This window comes from Chionomys nivalis, chromosome 15, assembly GCF_950005125.1.
Source record: "Chionomys nivalis chromosome 15, mChiNiv1.1, whole genome shotgun sequence".
In the NCBI taxonomy this organism is placed as follows: Eukaryota; Metazoa; Chordata; class Mammalia; order Rodentia; family Cricetidae; genus Chionomys; species Chionomys nivalis.
In genome coordinates, this window is record NC_080100.1 from 35196037 (window position 1) to 35215284 (window position 19248).

Genomic DNA, 19248 nt, shown 5'->3' on the forward strand with positions numbered 1-19248 from the left:
AGAGCACCCCTCTCTCTGTGGGACTATTTGACACAGGGTCTTATTTTGTAGCCCAGGTTTGGCCCAAACATGGCCACTGAGGCCAGAAGAGAATGTTGGGTTTTCTGCTTTGTCATTCTCCACATTATTTGTTGAAATGAACACCCGAACCTGGAGCAAAGCTGACAGCCAGTGGTCCTCCTATCTCTGCTCCCTCAATGCTGGGATTACAGGCACACATGGGGCCACAACAGCCTTTACATAGATAGGTGTTAGAGGTTTGAACTTTGGTCTTTATGGTTGCACAGTGAGCAATCTGAATGACCCGCTGAGCTACCTCTCCAATCCCTAAGAAAACTTTAAAAATTGTATTTGTTTATTATTTTGTGGTTGCTTGCTTAGAAATGGCAATGGCATGTGTGTAGAGGTCAGAGGACAACTTGTGGAGGTCAACTTCTCTCTTTCCAACATGTTGATCCTTGGGGCTCGAACTCAGTTTTTTCAGGTATGATAACGTATTCTTACCTGCTGAGCCATCACGCTGGCCTCAAGAAAATTTTAACTGGGCAACTTTTGTATATTTTATCCAGAATAGCTTTATAGGATATAGATATCTTTGCATGTTTCTCTTGTAATTTTTTTCTTCTCTTACATGTTAAGTTCTAGGAAAAGCATACCTTTTGAGTTTTGTTACAGTATTGAAAATAGCTTATGCCCTTTGTATATATTTTATATACTTTAAATATAAAATATTATAATAATTATAAAACAATACTGTATCTTATAAATGAAAGGCAACTTCTATTAAGTTATATAATAAGGTTAGAGCTACTTGGAAGTTAGTATTAGAGTTTGACAATCATGTATAAAATCCTATTTTCTTGCATCACGATACTTCAGATACTTAAAACATAACACGATATAGGCTTCTCTTCACTCTAATTCCCTATCTTCTGGTACGTTTGTCATCTCTTACTTTTGCTGCTTATTCTTCTGAGAGCGACTTCTTAGGCTTCACCTTTCTTCTTTATAGGGCATTCCATCATTCTTTGCACTGAGGACCTCATTGAAGAAACATCCTGAATATTTCTTGCTTCAAGGAATCCAATTTTAGGAAAGGTGAAATTTGTAGTCAGAATCAACTTTAGGATCAAGGAAACAATTATATCTATGCTCTGTCTTCTCTGCCTCTTAGTATTTTTATCCTACACCCCCCTTTCCAGTTAGGGTCTTAGCATATAATACATACTGATCTGCACCTTCTCAAATCCTAGGTTTTCAGGCATGCACCACAATACATACCTTGTTTCTACTTTCAAAATTCAGTGCCTAATGCATAAAAAATTATATTTCTTCATGTCTTTAACCTGTGTCAAACCCATTTTCTTGCAATTTAAACACATAGAATAGGTTGTGAATTACATAATTTTGCCTGGAAAAAATCTTTTCTCCTACTATATCTTGATATTTTCATTTAATTTCATTGCTTCTGAGAGTCCACAGGGCAGATTATTCTCAGCTGTTGTATTTCTCTCTGCACATTCTAAACCAAAACTTTTGCCTTCACATCTCCACCTAGCAATGTGTATTGATCATTCCTTTGCTACTACACAGTTTATTTGGTTTCCTTGCCCACTGCACTAACTGAATATAGAAGAATCTATGAGGGAAGGAAGATGAAGTTAATTGCTTAGCCATCCATGTTGAACCAGAGGTCATCAGTCATATACTGATTGAAATGTTCTTGTTTCAAAGCCTGATATCTGCAATGATACCTTTTAAAAATCAGTTATACCTCAGATTCCTTGGTGTTATTTAAAGGCTAAGATATTGTCTTATATTTAATTTTAGTTCCCCCCTCCAAAACACCGACTCCTAACCACTGGAGTACCAAACACCTCATCCCCACCCACATTGTAAGATGAGATAATACTATGTTCCTAAAGCCATTTTGGTCCTCCTGGGCACAAGCAATCTCCCATCTCCTTTTTTAAAAGTGCTGGACCTGTAAGTCATGATTGTTTTCAAGAACCTTTTTGTTAGGAGGAATCAAGCAGGGTCTCAGTTTTAGCACAAGCAGGCCTCATACTCATCATCTTTTTGCCAAGTGCTTGTGTTTTTTTTTAAAAATTATTTCTATTATATTTTTACTAAAATTCATTGAAACAGTAGAATGTCTAGTGTTCTTCATTGTTCTCTATTTGAGATCTTCATTCCCATTTTTGGTTTCTTTGACTTCATTGTGTAATAATATCAGTAAAACTATACTTTGATGTCATAACTTTTCTTGTGTGCTTGATTTTTTTTTTTTTTTTCAGTTTTTTGAGACAGGGTTTCTCTGTAGCTTTGGAACTAGCTCTTGTAGACCAGGCTGGCCTAGAACTCACAGAGATCTGCCTGCCTCTGCCTCCCGAGTGCTGGGATTAAAGGTGTGCGCCACCACCGCCCGGCAATGCTTGGTGTTTTTTAAGCTCTTAAGTCTTTTTAGGTACCAAAACATGGGATATTTTCCTTAGTAATTGAACATATTTTTAATTTTTAGTACCAGTAACCCTCTTTTCATTTTGTTGTAAGTCTTCATTCTTTATCAGTCAGTATGGCAGTAGCAGATAAATCAGTTTTATCTTTGGAGAGTTTGATCTCTTCAGGTTTCCTAGGAGTACTTTCAGTTTTGTTAAGAGGATTCAGTAGGAAGTTGATAGTTTGGAGCGAGTGTACCAGCATAAACATTTACCTAGCTCATTAATTCATAAAGTATGCCATCTAATTTAAATTTAGATCTTTTTTTTAGAGATTTTGATATGAGTTAACTATTGTAAATCTAATTATGAAACTGATACTTTCAGAATTTTTTTTGTAAGGGATGAGAGACTATTTAGTATCTCTTTGATTATACATACAAATTGATTAAATTCCAGGAAAAATGTTTCATGTTTTTAGCAAGTACATAGTCTTGAAAATATCTTCTTTTAGCAGTTATTCTCTGGACTGACTTTAGAAAACTGACCTCACATAGTACCTTAAGTTAATATTATATGGACTGTAAATATTGGAATGAATTGGTATTGTGAATTATTTTTAGCTAATAGCTGATCAATTAGACATTAAAAGTGTTGAGATTGTGGGTCCTCGCTCATTGATTAAAAATTTGTTAGTATAATGAAGGAATTGAAGAATAGGAAAGTTTGAATTTTTAAGACTGGCTTAAGGGGAAATTAGAAATGTTATATAGAAATGAAAAAATTTTAAAGTTTTTAAAAAAATAAGTGAAAATTTATAGATTTTTATTTTATTACATCTTTCAGCCTGCAGTATTAGTAGGCATTGCCCAAACTCTTATGTTTATTAAGATAATGTTTTAGCTTTATTTCTTAAGCTGGAATTTGACTTTACTCACTTAGATCATTTTACCCCAGACCAACTGAACTATATTTTAAAATGCAGTTAAGGTTTTGTTGGGATCATTTATTCTAAAATTTAAAATTGTATATAACACATATTTGTACTTTATTTATGCAGAATATCCCCCGAATCCTAAATCTAGAGCTCCAAGAATGCTGGTCATTAAGAAAGGCAATACAAAAGATTTACAGCTATCTGGATTCCCAGTAGCAGGAAACCTTCAATCACAGCCAGTTAAGAATGGAACTGGTCCGAGTGTTTATAAAGGCTTAGTCCCCAAACCTGCTGTTCCACCTACAAAAGTAAGTCCTTGCATTTAAAACCAATTTGTTGTAGATGTTCCATTTGTGAAGTTGCACCCCACACTCAGTTACTCTCTGCACTTTGACCAGTTGCTGTTTTTTTGTGGCAGTCTCCCATCTGCTGTAAAAAGAAGCTACACACACACACACACACACACACACACACACACACACACACACACACAGAGGTTTTTGTTTTTAGTTTCTTTGTATTTTGCTTAGTAGAGAATTAAATTTTTATAGTTTCTGCTCTGTTGGATGGACTAGAGTTTATTTGCTTGGTATGTGTATAATACTGGTTTACTTGGTGCTCAGTTTTAAGTTTTTGAAAGGTTCATTAGTTTTATTATAAGACAAACCCCTCTTACAGAATTTTGAAAATAACTGATTTAGATGAAAAAATTTGTTGTTACTTTAAAAATCACATGTTTTTTGTGTAGTTGTATGTACCTGTTAAGGTGCACAGGTAGACTCATGTTTGGAGGCAGGTGCCTTTATTCACTGAGCCATCTTTGTTACTATCATCATTGTTGTCATTGTTTTGTGGTTTTGAGACAGTCTATGAAACTCTGACTCACTTAGAGCCACTGTTTAGATGAGCCTCCAATTTACAGAGATCTACTTGTTTCTGCCTCCAGAGTGCTGGGATTAAAGGCATGTGCCAGCACACCTGGGTATACCTTTTATTATTTTTAAATCATGTGTTTGAGCATATCTGTGTGTGGTATGTGCGGGTGCCTGAAGAGGCCAGATGTTTTATAAGCAATTGTGAGCTGAACTTGGATTGTCTACAAGAGCTGCTGAGCCATTTTTTTCATCCCCAGATTTAGATGTTTTTATTACATATTAAACCTCTTTTATTTGTAGAAAAATATACAGAGAGCCATACCTATAATCCTAACACTGAAAGGCCTGATAAGGAGAATAGTGAGTTCTAGGCCAGTTCCCGGGCTTTATAGATAAATACTGTCTCTACAGAGCCGCCGCAGCAGCAGCAACAAAACTAGTAATAAAGCAAAAGTTATGAAAGTCAGAGTCCATGGAGAGGTGGTGAAAGTAGTGTAAAATTACTTGAGCTATATGCGATCATTGTTTTTACTATGTTCACCTTTTCTGGTTTCATAAATTTCTTTTTGGTAACTTGATTCTTGTGTTTTTGTTCAGCCTACACAATGGAAAAGTCAAACTAAAGAAAACAAAGTTGGGACTTCTTTTCCTCATGAATCTACATACGGTGTTGGCAACTTTAATACCTTTAAGTCAACAGCCAAGAGTATTAGTCCCTCAGCAAATTCAGTGAAAGAGGTATGCCACTCAACATTTCTTGAGGAGTGTAAACCCCTTCTCCCCTCATGGTTTCACTGTGTGACCCTGGCCATTCTGGAACTTGTGGACACTTCCTTTTCTCTGCTTCCCGAATGTTGGGATTAAAGGTGTGTGTTACCACCACCTGGCTGAGGAATGTATTGTATTTTAAAGTAAAAGATGGGGTATTGCTCTGTGACCCAGGTTAGTCTGAAGCTCCTGTTCATAAATGACTATTCTTCCCAACTTCCTGATGTAGGTTGTGCTGTGATGCCACTTGCTAAATCTTGATAATTTAACAATTTATTAAATGTATAGATTCATTAAAGATGAGAAGCTTTAAATTTTTCAGTGAATTTAGTTCAGACACATGTTAAAATAATTGCGGTTTATTTGGTGCTTGTGGGAGTTTCAATGTACTATTAAACCTTGGCTATGAATAGGATTTATACAGTCTTGTTTTGGGAGTGTGGACATTTTATTAGTAATAACAATAAATTAGAAAAGAGGAAAGAAAGGTATATGTGGTAACTCAAATAATTTCATTTTTTTGAAACTCATAGTAGGGAGTTCCTGAAATAATCTAGGATCAAAGACACCTATTCTACTAAAAATTGCTTTAGGTCCCATATTAGAACATCAAAACCGTATATAATTTTGCCCTCATCTGCAGAATTTTTTGAGTTAAGATATGACCAATTTTTCTAAGTGGTTTATTGTTCTTTAGTTAATTCTAGTATATACTTTATTGTCAAGCATTAAACTTGATGATTTATTTCTGTGGACCAAAAATTGCTATCGTACAGTTCTAACATTCAGATTTTGTTTGTGTTTTACTGCTTAAAACATCAAGAGAAATGAAAAGTCAATATCATTTTCCCTTTCTCTTCCTCTCACACTAATCTCTGGGGAAATCCAATGCAATGACAAATCCTATTTCCATAAATGATTATAAAGTCTTACTGGTGATGTTTCAGATCCCCAGCACTCTGTAGCATGGTTAGGAAAATTGTTTTTTATGTGCTGTGTAAATAAGGCCAAGTTTTATATTTTAAGTTCTGTTGGTTATCTAATCTTCATTACCTCTGGAATAAGAAAGTTCTCGAGGTAAGCCATTTAATGGCAAAGAAAAATATATATTGTTATAAGTTTATTATTAGTATACTTTAAAATCAATTTCACTTTATAAATAAGTGTAAGATAAAAAGCTGTGGTAATAGTGAACTTTATTTTGATATTGATTATCTAGTTATATATTGACCAGTATCTCTGATTTTCCCATTAGTGTAATCGTTCAAATTCCTCTTCGCCTGTTGACAAGCTTAATCAGCAGCCTCGCTTAACAAAACTGACACGAATGCGCAGTGATAAGAAGAGTGAATTTCTGAAAGCGTTGAAAAGGGACAGAGTAGAAGAGGAACATGAAGATGAAAGTCATGCTGGCTCAGAGAAGGTAATTGAAATCACAGTGATTCTTGATTTTTAAACTACATGGGTGAATATTTAGAACCTTGATAAACTCTAAAACTTTATCTTTGGTTTCCCTCCGCTAAGCCCATGCCAGCAGGTTCTTGTCTTCTTCGGGTGAATATTTGAGGGTTTATATAACCCGAGCTGATCTTTAACTCTCTGCACTTGAGGTACCTTTGAACTTCTTAACTCTCTTGCTTCTACCTCACGAAAGCTGGTCATGTCATACTTGATTTGAGCAGAAGTATTTGTGAGTGTGTAACACTGATGTTAGAGTACAGGTCAGCTCTGTACATTGTCTCTGATGTGCTTGATTTGTCATTGTTCTGTGTAATCACTGAATTTTAGAAAGGAGCTCTGCTTTCTAGTTTGATTCAGTTTTGAGGAGCCCCAGCAGGAAATTGAAAAGGCAATAGTTAGATCAGAGCCTCTAATCCCATGGTTCCTTCCTGTGTGCATCTTCAACAGGCTACCTCCTTGATTCCCTTCCTATTGATGTTCTCATGGTTTCTCTGTCTTTTTCGTCAGACCTCTTGGTGGCAACAGCTTTATAGGTACTTAACCAATCTGGCCTCCATCCTTTGGGTTTCTCTTAACCCACACAGTTGTAAATAAGTCCTTGATAAGCCTATTTTGAAATTGCAGTTTTAAAAAATATTATCTGTCTATATAGAAAACTAGCCAGCTTTTTTTCCCCTCAAATAATTTCTCATGTCCAGCTCGACATGGAATTTATAATCCTTTGCCTTAGACTCCCAATCAGATGCTGAAATGACAGGTGTGCATGGCTATGCCTGGACACAAATTTATACTTTTTTTTTTTTTTTAAATCCTTTGGCTGGGCACCATGGTACATGTCTATAATTCCAGTACTCTGTAGACTGGAGCAGGAGGTTTGATGCAAGAATGAGTCCATCAGGGACTATATATATATATAGCAAGTACCAGCTGTATAATTATATACTTCTTTTCCTTCATCTTTATCTTTATGGCCTTATATATTTTTATGAAAATGCCTTTGAAATTTAGTGATTAATAATTGAAATTAATGTATTTTTCATGAGAATCTAGATAGGTTCTGTTAATTGTCAGTAACTTCTTTAGAACTCACTCTTTATTTTTTAAAATCCCTAAAAATCAGGATGACGACTCATTTAATTTGCATAACAGCAATAGTACTCATCAAGAAAGAGATATAAACAGAAACTTTGATGAAAACGAAATTCCACAAGAGAACGGCAATGCTTCAGTGATTTCTCAGCAGATCATTCGTTCTTCAACTTTCCCACAAACTGATGTTCTTTCCAGTTCACTTGAGGCAGAACACAGGTTAGTAATTATTTTTACTTTTTAATTGGCATTATCCTTGTTCAAGATTTTTTTTTTAATCAAGTTTAAGTGATTGATAGGCTGATGCTGTGTACTGGATCTAGATTCTTACTTGTTCTATACATGTGCTATAGTCTGAACCCTTTATTTTGTTCTCTCTTTCTCTCTCTCTCTCTCTCTCTCTCTCTCTCTCTCTCTCTCTCTCTCTCTCTCTCTCTCTCTCTCTCTCACCCCCCCTCTCTCCCGCCCCCCCCCCGTCTCTCTCACAACTGACTGAGTCTTACTCAAGCCCTTAAAACATTCATTTCTTCTAAGCTTACAAAGTTACATTTATATTTATTTTAGTTTACTTTTAGATTTCAGGTTTAATTTCTTTAAGAACATGTGATATCATATGTGAAAAAAGATTTCATACCTTTAATATTGACTTGACTTTCGTTATAATTCATAAGAACATATACCCTTATAGTGGATGCATTTATCAGTAATGAACAATAATTTCTAAAGATAATTCTTTTGATCATCTGGAGGGTTAAGAATATTGGTTCCCTTCTCCATTTTCTTTTAGTGTTGTTGATTGAACATAGGCCATCACAAATGTTTTTTCAGATCTTATAAATAGGAAAAATGGTCATAGCAAACACAGTCAATTCTATTAGTCTTAGTTTATAACATTTGAATTAGGTGATATTGAATGATTGAAGTAGAAATCCCATTTCTAAGGGCAGCCATCTACCTTGTAATCAAGACTGTATCAGAAAAGCCAGTGAATAGGCATCAAAGAAATAATGCCGACTCGACTTTTTTGGTCTTGAGGCAGCAGTTGAGCGTGTAACATCCTAATTCTGGTGGCAGAATACTAAAATTCTTTTTTTTTTTTTTTGCTGTAGAGTAAGCGAATTGTTTTACTTAAATGACTCTAATTCTTCCTCTGTAAAATATGAATAGCATGTTAGATGCTATTTAAATCTCTTGAGTACTAATATATTCTTTGAGACTTTTTGGTTTTTCGAGGCAGGGTTTCTCTGTAGCTTTGGAGCCTGTCCTGGAACTCCCTTTGTAGACCAGGCTGACCTCGAACTCACAGAGATCCGCCTGCCTCTGCCTCCTGAATGCTGGGATTAAAGGCATGCGCCACCACTGCCCTGCTATCCTTTGAGACTTTGAAAAAATTTTCTAAAATCAATGACACAAGTTGAAAGATGTGCAAATAGGGAGCTGGAGAGATGGCTCAGAGGTTAAGAGCACTGACTGCTCTTCCAGAGGTCCAGAGTTCAATTCCCATCAACCACATGGTGGCTCATAGCCATCTGTAATGATATCTGGCGCCCTCTTCTGGCCCGCAGGCATACATGCAGACAACTACTGAGAATACTGTATACATAATAAATAAATAAATCTTAAAAAAAAGAACGATGTGCAAATAGAAATAACAAATATTTAAGGAGTACAATTTCAAAAACGTTTATTACAAAATAAGTGGCCTTTAAAAAAAACGCAGAAACTTAAAAGTTACTACTTTTTATGTGCTTGTCCAACAAATCAAAATGGTTTCTCTGTAAATCTTTTCTTATTTCTGTTTTCCTAAAAATGGAAGTTTTTTTTAATTGAAAAGAGTAAACTGTTATTAATCATTTCTCATTATATAATTTTAGGTTGAGAACTCTGAAAAATCATTTTTCTGTTATTGTCGAACTATGCACTATGCCTCTTTTCAGATTGAATTGTGCACTGAGGATAGTAAATGCCATATATCCAAGACATTAGAAGAATATAAAATTTAAGATAGGGAAGCTTCTGCAGCCTTTCCTTTCCAAGTACAGCTAATGAGCAGCTGAAACTATGTTGGATTGTGGTTTTGAAGAAAAAGCAAAAGTGACATTATTACTACTAGTTTTAGTACAAGGATTTGCCAGTTTTTATTTTTGGCTCTCCTATTGTAAGTTTCCAGCATAGAGAACTTTGACCCTGAAGATTAAGTAATCAGGTTGTAACACAAATAATAAAATCCCAGAGACAGATAAAGGGTTAAAACTGAAGATCAGAGAAGCAGAGCAGTAAGCCACTAATGAGGGGGGGGGGTCGGGGACCCTTTTACCTTTACCATATCTCAGACCAAAGGGCGATCCTCAGACTCCACACTTCCCCTTTATGGTCCTCTCTCCTCTCTGCCATATCACTCCTGTTCCCACCTCCTTAGTGCTGGTATTAAAGGTGTGTGACTCCCAAATACTGGGATTAGAGTTGCGTGCTACCACTTCCTGGATCTGTGTCTGATTCCATCTTGTGTAGCCTAGGGTAGTCTTGAACTCACAGAGGTCTGTCTAGCTCTGTCTCTTGAGTGTTGGGATTAAAGTTGTGTGCCTTGCCTCTAGTGACAAAACTTTGCACTCTGACCTTAAGGTAAGCTTTCTTTATTAAGATACAAATAAATTATCACCTCATCGGGCAGTTTATTTTACTTACTATCAAATATAGTCTACTTGGTTAATAACTCATTTTTAAGAAAATAAACTCAGAAGTCCTTTTATATTTTAGGGACTGTGTAATCAGACTATAGATTGTGTTGTACAAAGTTTAAGTTGCATTACCCAGGTGAAGCTCTAAATTAAACTTACTTTCCTCCCTTTCAGATTATTAAAGGAGATGGGCTGGCAGGAAGACAGTGAAAATGATGAAACATGTGCTCCCTTAACTGAGGATGAAATGAGAGAATTCCAAGTTATTAGTGAACAGGTAAGGAAACCTAAACCTTTTAGATTCACTCTTAAAACAGCCCTTGAGTAGAACAGCCAAATTACAGGTAAACCCTGGTGATAGGAGAATCCTACTAGTTTTATTTGTTTAGGAGTTTGCTAACCATCATACCACAGGCCAGAATTCCCCTTCAGACAAATCTACAGTGACTATTGTGTGTACAGTGTCTAGGTAAATGAAATGCTTATAATATTTTGTTATCTAGATCTTTAATTTGGTTCTTGATTTGACATGGGTGACAAGTTTTAGTTTGCCTTTGATCCTTTCCAACAAGAATAATTAATACTCTAAACCTTATTTTAGGTCTATATACATTCCTTTCTGAAAAAGTATTAGGAAAAATTTGATATGAGCATCAAAAAGTTATTTTTCTAAATCTGTTATAGATATAAAAATATTAGTTATGGTTGAAATGAATATAGTATTTTCCTCATTGTATTTCTAAAATTTCCTTAAAAATTACCACATATAATTTACTAATTTAACCCTCTATCCTACCTCCACATTCAGCACAGTGGCTTAAATGCATTCATATTGTTTGAAAGCCATTACTACTATCTGCCTTCAATTTTTTTTTATTCTCTGTGTGTGTGTTCCCAAACATTAACTCAGTAGCACTAAGTGATAATTTTCTGTTCCTTTAGTCCTGAAACTACTCTTTTGCTTTCTGTTTGTATGAACATGGTGGTTTTCCATGCCTCATGTACATATAATCATATACTATTTGTCTTATTTCTTCTGGCATTATAACCCCAAGGTTTGTATATGTAGCACTTTTTGGGATAAGGCTGAGTAGTATTCCACTATTTGCATGTATTCGTATATTGTTAATCTGTTAGTAGACACTTGGATTGCTTTTACCTTCTGGCTACTATGAATAATGCTGTATTATAATAAGTGTAGACGTTCTTGATTTCAATGTGTGTGTCTATGTGTGTCTACAGTAGAATTGCTACTGAAGGAAATGTTGGGACCAGGTGATGATAGCTCAGCAGTTCAATGCTCTTAACACCAAACCTGACAATCTGACTTTGATCCTGGAAATCCACATGATGCAGCACTGGAGATGACTCAGCAGTTAAGAGCACTGACTGCTTTTCCAGAGGACCTGGGTTCAATTCCCAGCACCCATATGGCAGCTAGAAACTGTAACTCCAGTTCCAGGGGATTTGGCACCGTTACACAGACTAACATACAGGCAACACACCACATAAAAACAAATCTTGCACAAACTGAATAAATGTTTAAAAGAAAAAGTTTTTTATGTGGTTGAGCAAGTGTCCTTGTGGTATGACAGAACATCTTTTGGATGTATGCCCCCAATTCTTCCTCTGTAAAACATGAATAGCATGTTAGATACTGTTCAGGGCTCGTGAGTATCTTTGAAACAAAGTATGAAATTGACAGCACCTTGATATGTAATAGATACAAGTTGAAAGGTGTGGAAATAGACAAATCAGAAGTATTTATGGAATGCAACTTAACAAAAACAGTTTATCACAAGATAAGTGGGGTTTTTAAATAAATTAATTTATTATGTGTATACATGCCAGAAGAGGACACCAGATCTTATTATGGATGGTTGTAAGCCACCATGTGGTTGCTGGGAATTGAACTCAGGACTTCTGGAAGAAAAGTCTCTTACCCTCTGAGTCATCTCTCCAGTCCAAGATAAGTGTTCTTAAAAGAAACAGAAACTTTAAAGTTACTGCTTCGGGTGCAGTATACTTGACCAACAAATGAAAATGGTTATTTCTCTGGCTGTCTTTTTTTTTTTTTTAAGCTGTCTTAAAATGAAAGTTTTAGGCGGCTCTCTGGGAGTTCGAGGCCAGCCTGGTCTACAAAGGGAGTTCCAGGACAGGCTCCAAAGCTACAGAGAAACCCTGCCTCAAAAAACCAAAAAAAAAAAAAAAAAAAAAAAAATTGAAGAATAAACTGTTATTAATCATTTTTCATATAGGTAGATGATTCCCCATTTTTCTGAGAAATCGCCATAATGATTTCCAAAGTGGTTGTACAAGTTTGCACTTCTACCAACAGTGGAAGAATGTTCCTCTTGTTCCCCTTGTTCCACTTTCAGGATAGCATGAGCTGTGGTTTTTATCTTAGTTATTCTGACAGGTGTAAGGTAGAGTCCATGTCGTTTTGATTTGTATTTCCCTGATGTCTAAGGTTGTTTAAAATTCCTTTTAAGTGTCTCTTGGCCATTTGAGATTTCTCTATTGAGAATTCCCTGTTTAGATCTTTACCCCATTTTAAAAATTGGATTATTATTTTTTTGATATCAAATTTCTTGAGTTTTTTACATATTTTAGAAATTAGTCCTCTGTCAGATGTGGGGTTGGTGAAGATCTTTTCCCATTTTGTAGACTGATGTTTTGTCATATGAATGGTGTTCTTTGCCTTGTAGAAGCTTTTCATGAGGTCCCATTTATTAATTGTTGATCTTAGTGCCTGTGGTATTGGTGTTTGGTTCAGGAAGTGGTCTCCTATCCCAATACATTCAAAACTATTTCTCACTTTCTTGTTTATCAGGTTTAGTGCATCTTGGTTTATGCTGAGAAGAATATACTTGTACTTGAGCTTTGTGCAGGGTGATAGATATGGGTCTGTTTGCATTCTTCTACATGCAGGTATAGGTATCCAGTTAGACCAGCACCTTTTGTTGAAGATGTTTTCTTTTTTCTTTAAGACCCCATTACTTCTACTGGGTTGCCTTGTCTAGCCTTAGTACTGCAATTCAAAATGCCATGTTTGGTTGATATCCATGGGAACCCTGCCCTCTTCTGTAGAAATGAAGGAGGAGTGGATGTATGCGTGGTGGGCAGGGAGGCGGTGAGCAGGAGGGACTGGGAGAAGAGGAGGGAGGGGAAAGGAAGGTGTGATTAGGATAATAAAAATAATAAATCATTTTGAGACAACAAAAAAGCTGAAAACAAAGTTTCTTTTTCTTTTTTCTGGTTTGTCAAGACAGAGTTTTAATCTGGTCTGTGGGGGTGCACGCCTTTAATCCCAGCACTTGGGAGGCAGAGGTAGACAGATCTTGGTGAATTTGAGGCCAGTCTGGTCTACAGAGTGATCCAGTACAGGCTCCAAAGATATACAGAGAAATCCTGTCTCGAAAAACAAACAAACAAAACCCCCACAAAGTTGTAGGGGTGGTGAGATGACTCGGTGGTTAAAGCCTGACAACCTGAGTTGGATTCTCAGGCCCACAGGGTAGAAGAGAACTGAATCTATGTATTGTCCTCTCTCGCATGTGTTTCCCCACATACTCTGTGATGAATATAGGTGGGGGCTGGAGACACAGTTCAGTGTTAAGAGCTTCTAGCAGAAGACCCATGTTTAGTTCCCAATACTCACAATTGGCCATCCAGCAATTGGATCCCATTGCTTCTTTTGGCCTTGGTACTAGGCATGTACACAGTGCATAAGCATACATGAAGGTACTCACACGTGCACATATGAAAATAAGTCTTGTATAAATGTAATAAAAAGAAAGTTTTAGCAAGACCCTCATGTTTTCATGGAACGTGCCATTTTACATTTTCTACCAACTGTGTACATACAAGAAGAGCTCCAGTTTCTCTACATCACTGCTGATACTCATTATATTTCTATGTCTTATCTCTTTAAAGTATATAGTATAAGTTGATAATTCAGTGGTTTTGATTTGCATTTCTCTGATTAGTATCTTAGTTACTTTTCTATTGCTGTGATAAGACACCATGACCAAGAACATTCATAGAAGGGAGAGTTTCAGGGGGTTAGAGTCCATGGTGGTGGGGAATGTCTGCATCAAAACTGTCGAGCTTAAATCCTAAAGTAGGAGGCCGGAAGAGGGTGGGGGAAGAGAGAAATGGAGAAAGAACTGGGAATGGTATAGGCTTTTATGAGCATATGGGTATTATTCAGTCCACCACAGTGAAGTTTGATCATCTTTTTATAGGCTTATTAGCTATTTGTATAACTTCTTTGGGGGTAAATATCTGTTCAAATCCTTTGTGCTCACTCTTTTCTTGCTGGAGATCGTATCTATGGCCAACCCATGTTAATGCATGTATTATATCACTGAGACATCCCCACTCCCTTCCATCTTTGTGTGCGTACACACACACACACCTTCTCTAATACATTACTGCACATTACATGCCTACTGCAGTTTCTCCTCCCTCTACTCCTCTCAGTCCCTCTTCCCCAGATCAATTCTTTTGTGTGTGTGTGTGTGTGTGTGTGTGTGTGAGAGAGAGAGAGAGAGAGAGAGAGAGAGAGAGAGAGAGAGAGAGAGAGCGCACAGAGGTAGGCCTCCCATTAAACATGGCCTAACAAACAATAAAAGACTGGGCACCTCATTACAGCTGGACGAGGCAACCCAGTTGGAGGAAAAGTGTCCCACATACAGGTAAAAGAGTCAGTATAACAACTATAATGTATATACAATCCTTCCTCTTCTGCAAGTCTCACCTGGCTCTACCTTATGTTTTTTGTGGATCTCTACGCCTGACACCCCTTTGTTGTTGACAGTTGGGCTAGTATGAATATTGCAGAGTATCTAGGAATAATTTCAGTGACTTTTTTTCTTCTTCTTCTTTTTTTGTGCCAGTTGTGTTTGGTTCTATCCTGGGTCTCTGGGCTGTTGTGCCTCTGGTTCCTGGTCATCTAGGCAGTGTCAGGCATAGGCTCCCTCTTGTGTAATGGGCCTGAAGTTGGAGTAGTCATGAGTTAACCACTCCCACCAATCTCCCAGCACTTCTTGCAGGCAGGACAGATTGTAGGTTTAAGTAAGGTCTTTGTGTTTAGACCTTTCTGTCTATAATAGTGTATAGTAAAGGTGAATATTAAATTACTTTTTTTGGGCTAATGTGATCAGTACACAATAGGAAGAAACAAGGATAACTTGAATTTGATCCCCAGGACCATTTAGTTGAAAGTGAGGACCAAACCAGCTCCTGCAGGTTGTCTCTGACCTATGCATGCACACATGCACACTCTTACTCTAAGTAATAAAAAATTTAAAATAAACAAATAAATAACATGATAACCAGTACCCAAACTAAATGTACACACACACACACACACACACACACACACACACACACACACACACACACACACACACACACCTACACCTTTCTAGGCTTTCTATTTCTTTTGTCTGTGTCAGTTGAAGAGTCATTTTCTTTTAAGACAGTCTTTAGCACTGGCCACTCCTCCCTTTGTAGCCAGGTTCCTTGGATGTGCTGCTCTACCATACCTAGTTCATGCAGTGCTGGGGATCGCTAGGCATTGCCGGCTACCATACTCTACATCCCTGCACTGTTTTGATTACTGTATTTTTGTGGTAAGTTTTGAGAGTCAGGAAGTATGGTCCTCCAACTTTGTTCTACAAAATTTGTGGTTCCTTTTTATAACCATGTATATATTAATAGGGAATTTTCTTTTGTCTTTGTCTTTTAAAGCCTTTTATATTAATTTGTATTAGTTGTGCAATGGCATTGTTTTCTAAACAATTCTTTTCGAGTTGTTTATTATCAGTGTTCATTGTCTTAGAAAGAGCTGACCTTTCTTGTTGATTTTATATACTGTAACCTCTGTGTATATTCACAATATTTTTTGGTGGCTTTAGGCAGGGGAAGCATTGGTGTTGGGATTTTTGTTTTCTTCAAATAGATAATTTTACTGTCCCTTCCCGATTAGCTAATTTTTTTATTCAAAAGTTATTAATGAACTATGTTTTTTTTTAACATGATTGTAAAGTTGATGACCATATATAATAGTCTTATGAAAGACTTACAATTTTTGTTGGGAACATGCATAGTTTATATATAGAATTTCTTTTTAAATGATTCAGTCTTTTTCCCCCTCAGTTGTATAAGCTGTATATATTGAGAACAGTTCCATCTCCATCCAAATTTTTTCATTCGATCTTTATTCCCAATTCTGACCCCTAGCATCCATTTACCAGTCTGCTTTCTGTCCTTAGGAATTGGCTTTTCTATAGTACATGCTACTAGGCAAGTCCTCTACCAGTGAGCTGTCCCCAGCTTGATTTATTTTGAGTGTAAAAAATGGTATCATTCAAAATGTACTGAGCACAATTGCTATGAACAGAATTCTAAGGAAAACAATTTTATATTACTAAGATGATGACTTTAAAACCATGTGATGACTGAGGCATGTAGCTAAAACCTTATTGATAATAAAATACCTAACTGCCATAAAGGAATTATTTCTGTACACTGTGATTTGGAAACCAGTGACATACATAAAGCTGTAATTTCTGAACTAATGATAAAGGCATGGATATATTTATATTAAGTTGTTATAAAAACATTTGATATTTAGGTACCAAAAAATGGTTAAAGATGGTATCTGAATTTTCAGGGTAAGAAACCATGAAAACTTGATTATGATTATGCTTATTATGGCATTAATTCTTGGGGCAAAATTAACTTCCTTTTTTTTGACATTTTAGTTACAGAAGAATGGGCTGAGGAAAAATGGTATTTTGAAAAATGGCCTGATTTGTGACTTCAAGTTTGGACCCTGGAAAAACAGCACTTTCAAACCCACAGTTGAGAACGACGACACAGAGACAAGCAGCAGTGACACATCAGATGACGACGATGTGTGAAGGATTCCTAACAGCTTTAGAAATTTAGTGTGATACATCTCTCATGCAGTTTGGGGTGAATTGTAAAAATGAAGAACTATAATTTATGTAGTGAACTACCCCATTAGAAGATGATTTTTTTGGGGGACTTCAATATGAAGAAAACCAAGAATGTTGTGTTGGGCTGTGTTGAACATTATTTCTTTGTAAATGAATGTTGTAGAAATGAGGACTTTGGTTGATCCAACATTGACTTTCTTCATCACTGCAGCATTTCTCTGACTAGCAATGTGACGATGTAACAAATGAGATTTTCTCATTTAATAATAAAAAATTGTGTAATGTTTTGCAAAGCTTCTGTCTTAAAATGTTCAGGTCTTAAGGTAAAAGGCAGCTTACAGTTTTGCTTGCAGAGTCATATCTTTTTTTGAACAGTGGAAATCTTCAATTCTACTTTGCGCACCTCCTCACCCCACTTCTCCCTAAAACAAAACAAAACGAAACAACAAAAAGGAAAAATGTAGCATGTTGGCTAAAACTGGAGCAAAGTGCACTAAAACATTAACTTCTTGAACTGAAGTCTTGTACTAAGTCACCTTTCAAAACAAATGCTCTTTAGTCCTTCATAGTGCAGTGGATGTGAGAGGAGAGTGCCAGGTGTTCTTCCAGGTTTTTAGGAGGAGCTTGTCAAGAGCTGTATTCGGTGTACTGTCAGGTCAGCATTTTCAGAACTGATTGGAGGAGCTATGGGAAAACTTATTTTGATAAATTATTACACATGCAGAAAACCTGATCACACTGACTGGATCTGTCCACAACATGGAAAATAAACTGGATTTTCAGAATGTTGGTGTTCTCTGTAGTGTTCAAGGTATCGGTCTCCAAGTACAACATGCTATATTAATTTTTAAACTTTATTCTTTTCTTCATTAAATATGCAGTTCCTTTGAGGTTAGAAAAAGAAAGCTTAAATTTTTATCAAATTTGTAGTTATTGGATGAATGTTGACTATTTTCATTTGCAAGAAAAATTAGAATAATTTGTTTTGATGGTGTATTAGACTATTTTGGTTTTGTATATTTGTAACCAATTTTCAAGCTTTCTTTTACTCTCAGCCGCTTTTATTGCTCTATCACATCCCTCTTTTTATCAGTATATTCTATTTTTAAAAAATACTTTATTCATTTTTGTGTATGTATGTATGTCTGCTTATGAGGAGGACAGGAGGTGTCAGATCTGCTGGAGCAGAAGTCCAGGCAGTTGTAAGCTACCCGACATTGGGTCTGGATATTGAACTTGCGTCCTCTGTAAGAGCAGTATGTGCTCTTAATCACTAAGCCATCCCTCCAGCCCCAGCATATTCTTACTGTAAAGAGAATAGTAGCCTTAGACCAGAAGTATTAATGCCAGACTGGTCTGTTTTCTCATAAGGCTGCAATGTTTTATCTATTTCTATATCAGTCCCCAGCTTTCGCTAGAATCTAGGTTTTAAATTCTTGTTTTGTTTCCCCTCAAGATTGGGGTAATGGAAAAATTAAACCAAAAAAAAAACCTCCCATATTTTTACCTCCATAAAATTTTGAGGCTAAATATTAACAAATTACTAAATATGCTTTAAATAAAGAGTTTCTTTTTTAATTTTGAAATTTGCCACAGGTCAGTCTAAATGGCAGAAGTTAAATGTGTCAGCCACAAGAATACCTAACGGGTAGTTTGACAAAGCTGCCAGTGTAGCGTTCAGTGTCTTTGGGTTGCACTATTTGCATAAAAGGGTAATGAAAAATGGTTTTGGGGTATCTTTATATTCAGGCAGTTCTTTTGCCTTAATTCCAGTCTAGATAGTATTTAGCTAATGTTTATTTATACTTTAATAGAATTAGTATATAGAATACGGTGAGTTACAGTAATATAGTTCTACCCATTAAGTGATGCCGTAAACAGATTTGGTTATTAAGGGATGGAGACACATACATGTTTAAAGATAACAGCTTTAACTAAAGAATGGGCTCTTAATAAAAGTTTGGATCATATTAAAAGAAGAATCTACAAATACCGATTGGTTACATTGCATATCTAGGGTGCAATTGAACA

The 19248-nt window shown here is 36.2% G+C and overlaps 1 protein-coding gene across 4 annotated transcripts in view; it reads left to right on the forward strand.

The window, feature by feature from the left end:
• Window positions 1-17656, forward strand: part of Gpbp1 (GC-rich promoter binding protein 1) — a 65627-nt gene extending 47971 nt beyond the window's left edge. For 3 of the 4 annotated variants that reach the window (XM_057789665.1, XM_057789663.1, XM_057789664.1), the window contains 6 exons: window positions 3499-3683; window positions 4848-4988; window positions 6274-6441; window positions 7600-7787; window positions 10421-10523; window positions 17020-17656. In XM_057789665.1, coding sequence (XP_057645648.1) covers window positions 3499-3683; window positions 4848-4988; window positions 6274-6441; window positions 7600-7787; window positions 10421-10523; window positions 17020-17178 — 944 coding nt within the window. In that variant the 3' untranslated portion in view covers window positions 17179-17656. Of the gene's footprint in view, window positions 1-1011; window positions 1099-3498; window positions 3684-4847; window positions 4989-6273; window positions 6442-7599; window positions 7788-10420; window positions 10524-17019 lie in introns of those variants that run through there. The other variant, XM_057789666.1, reaches the window with a different exon arrangement.
• The last annotated feature ends 1592 nt before the right edge of the window (window positions 17657-19248 follow it).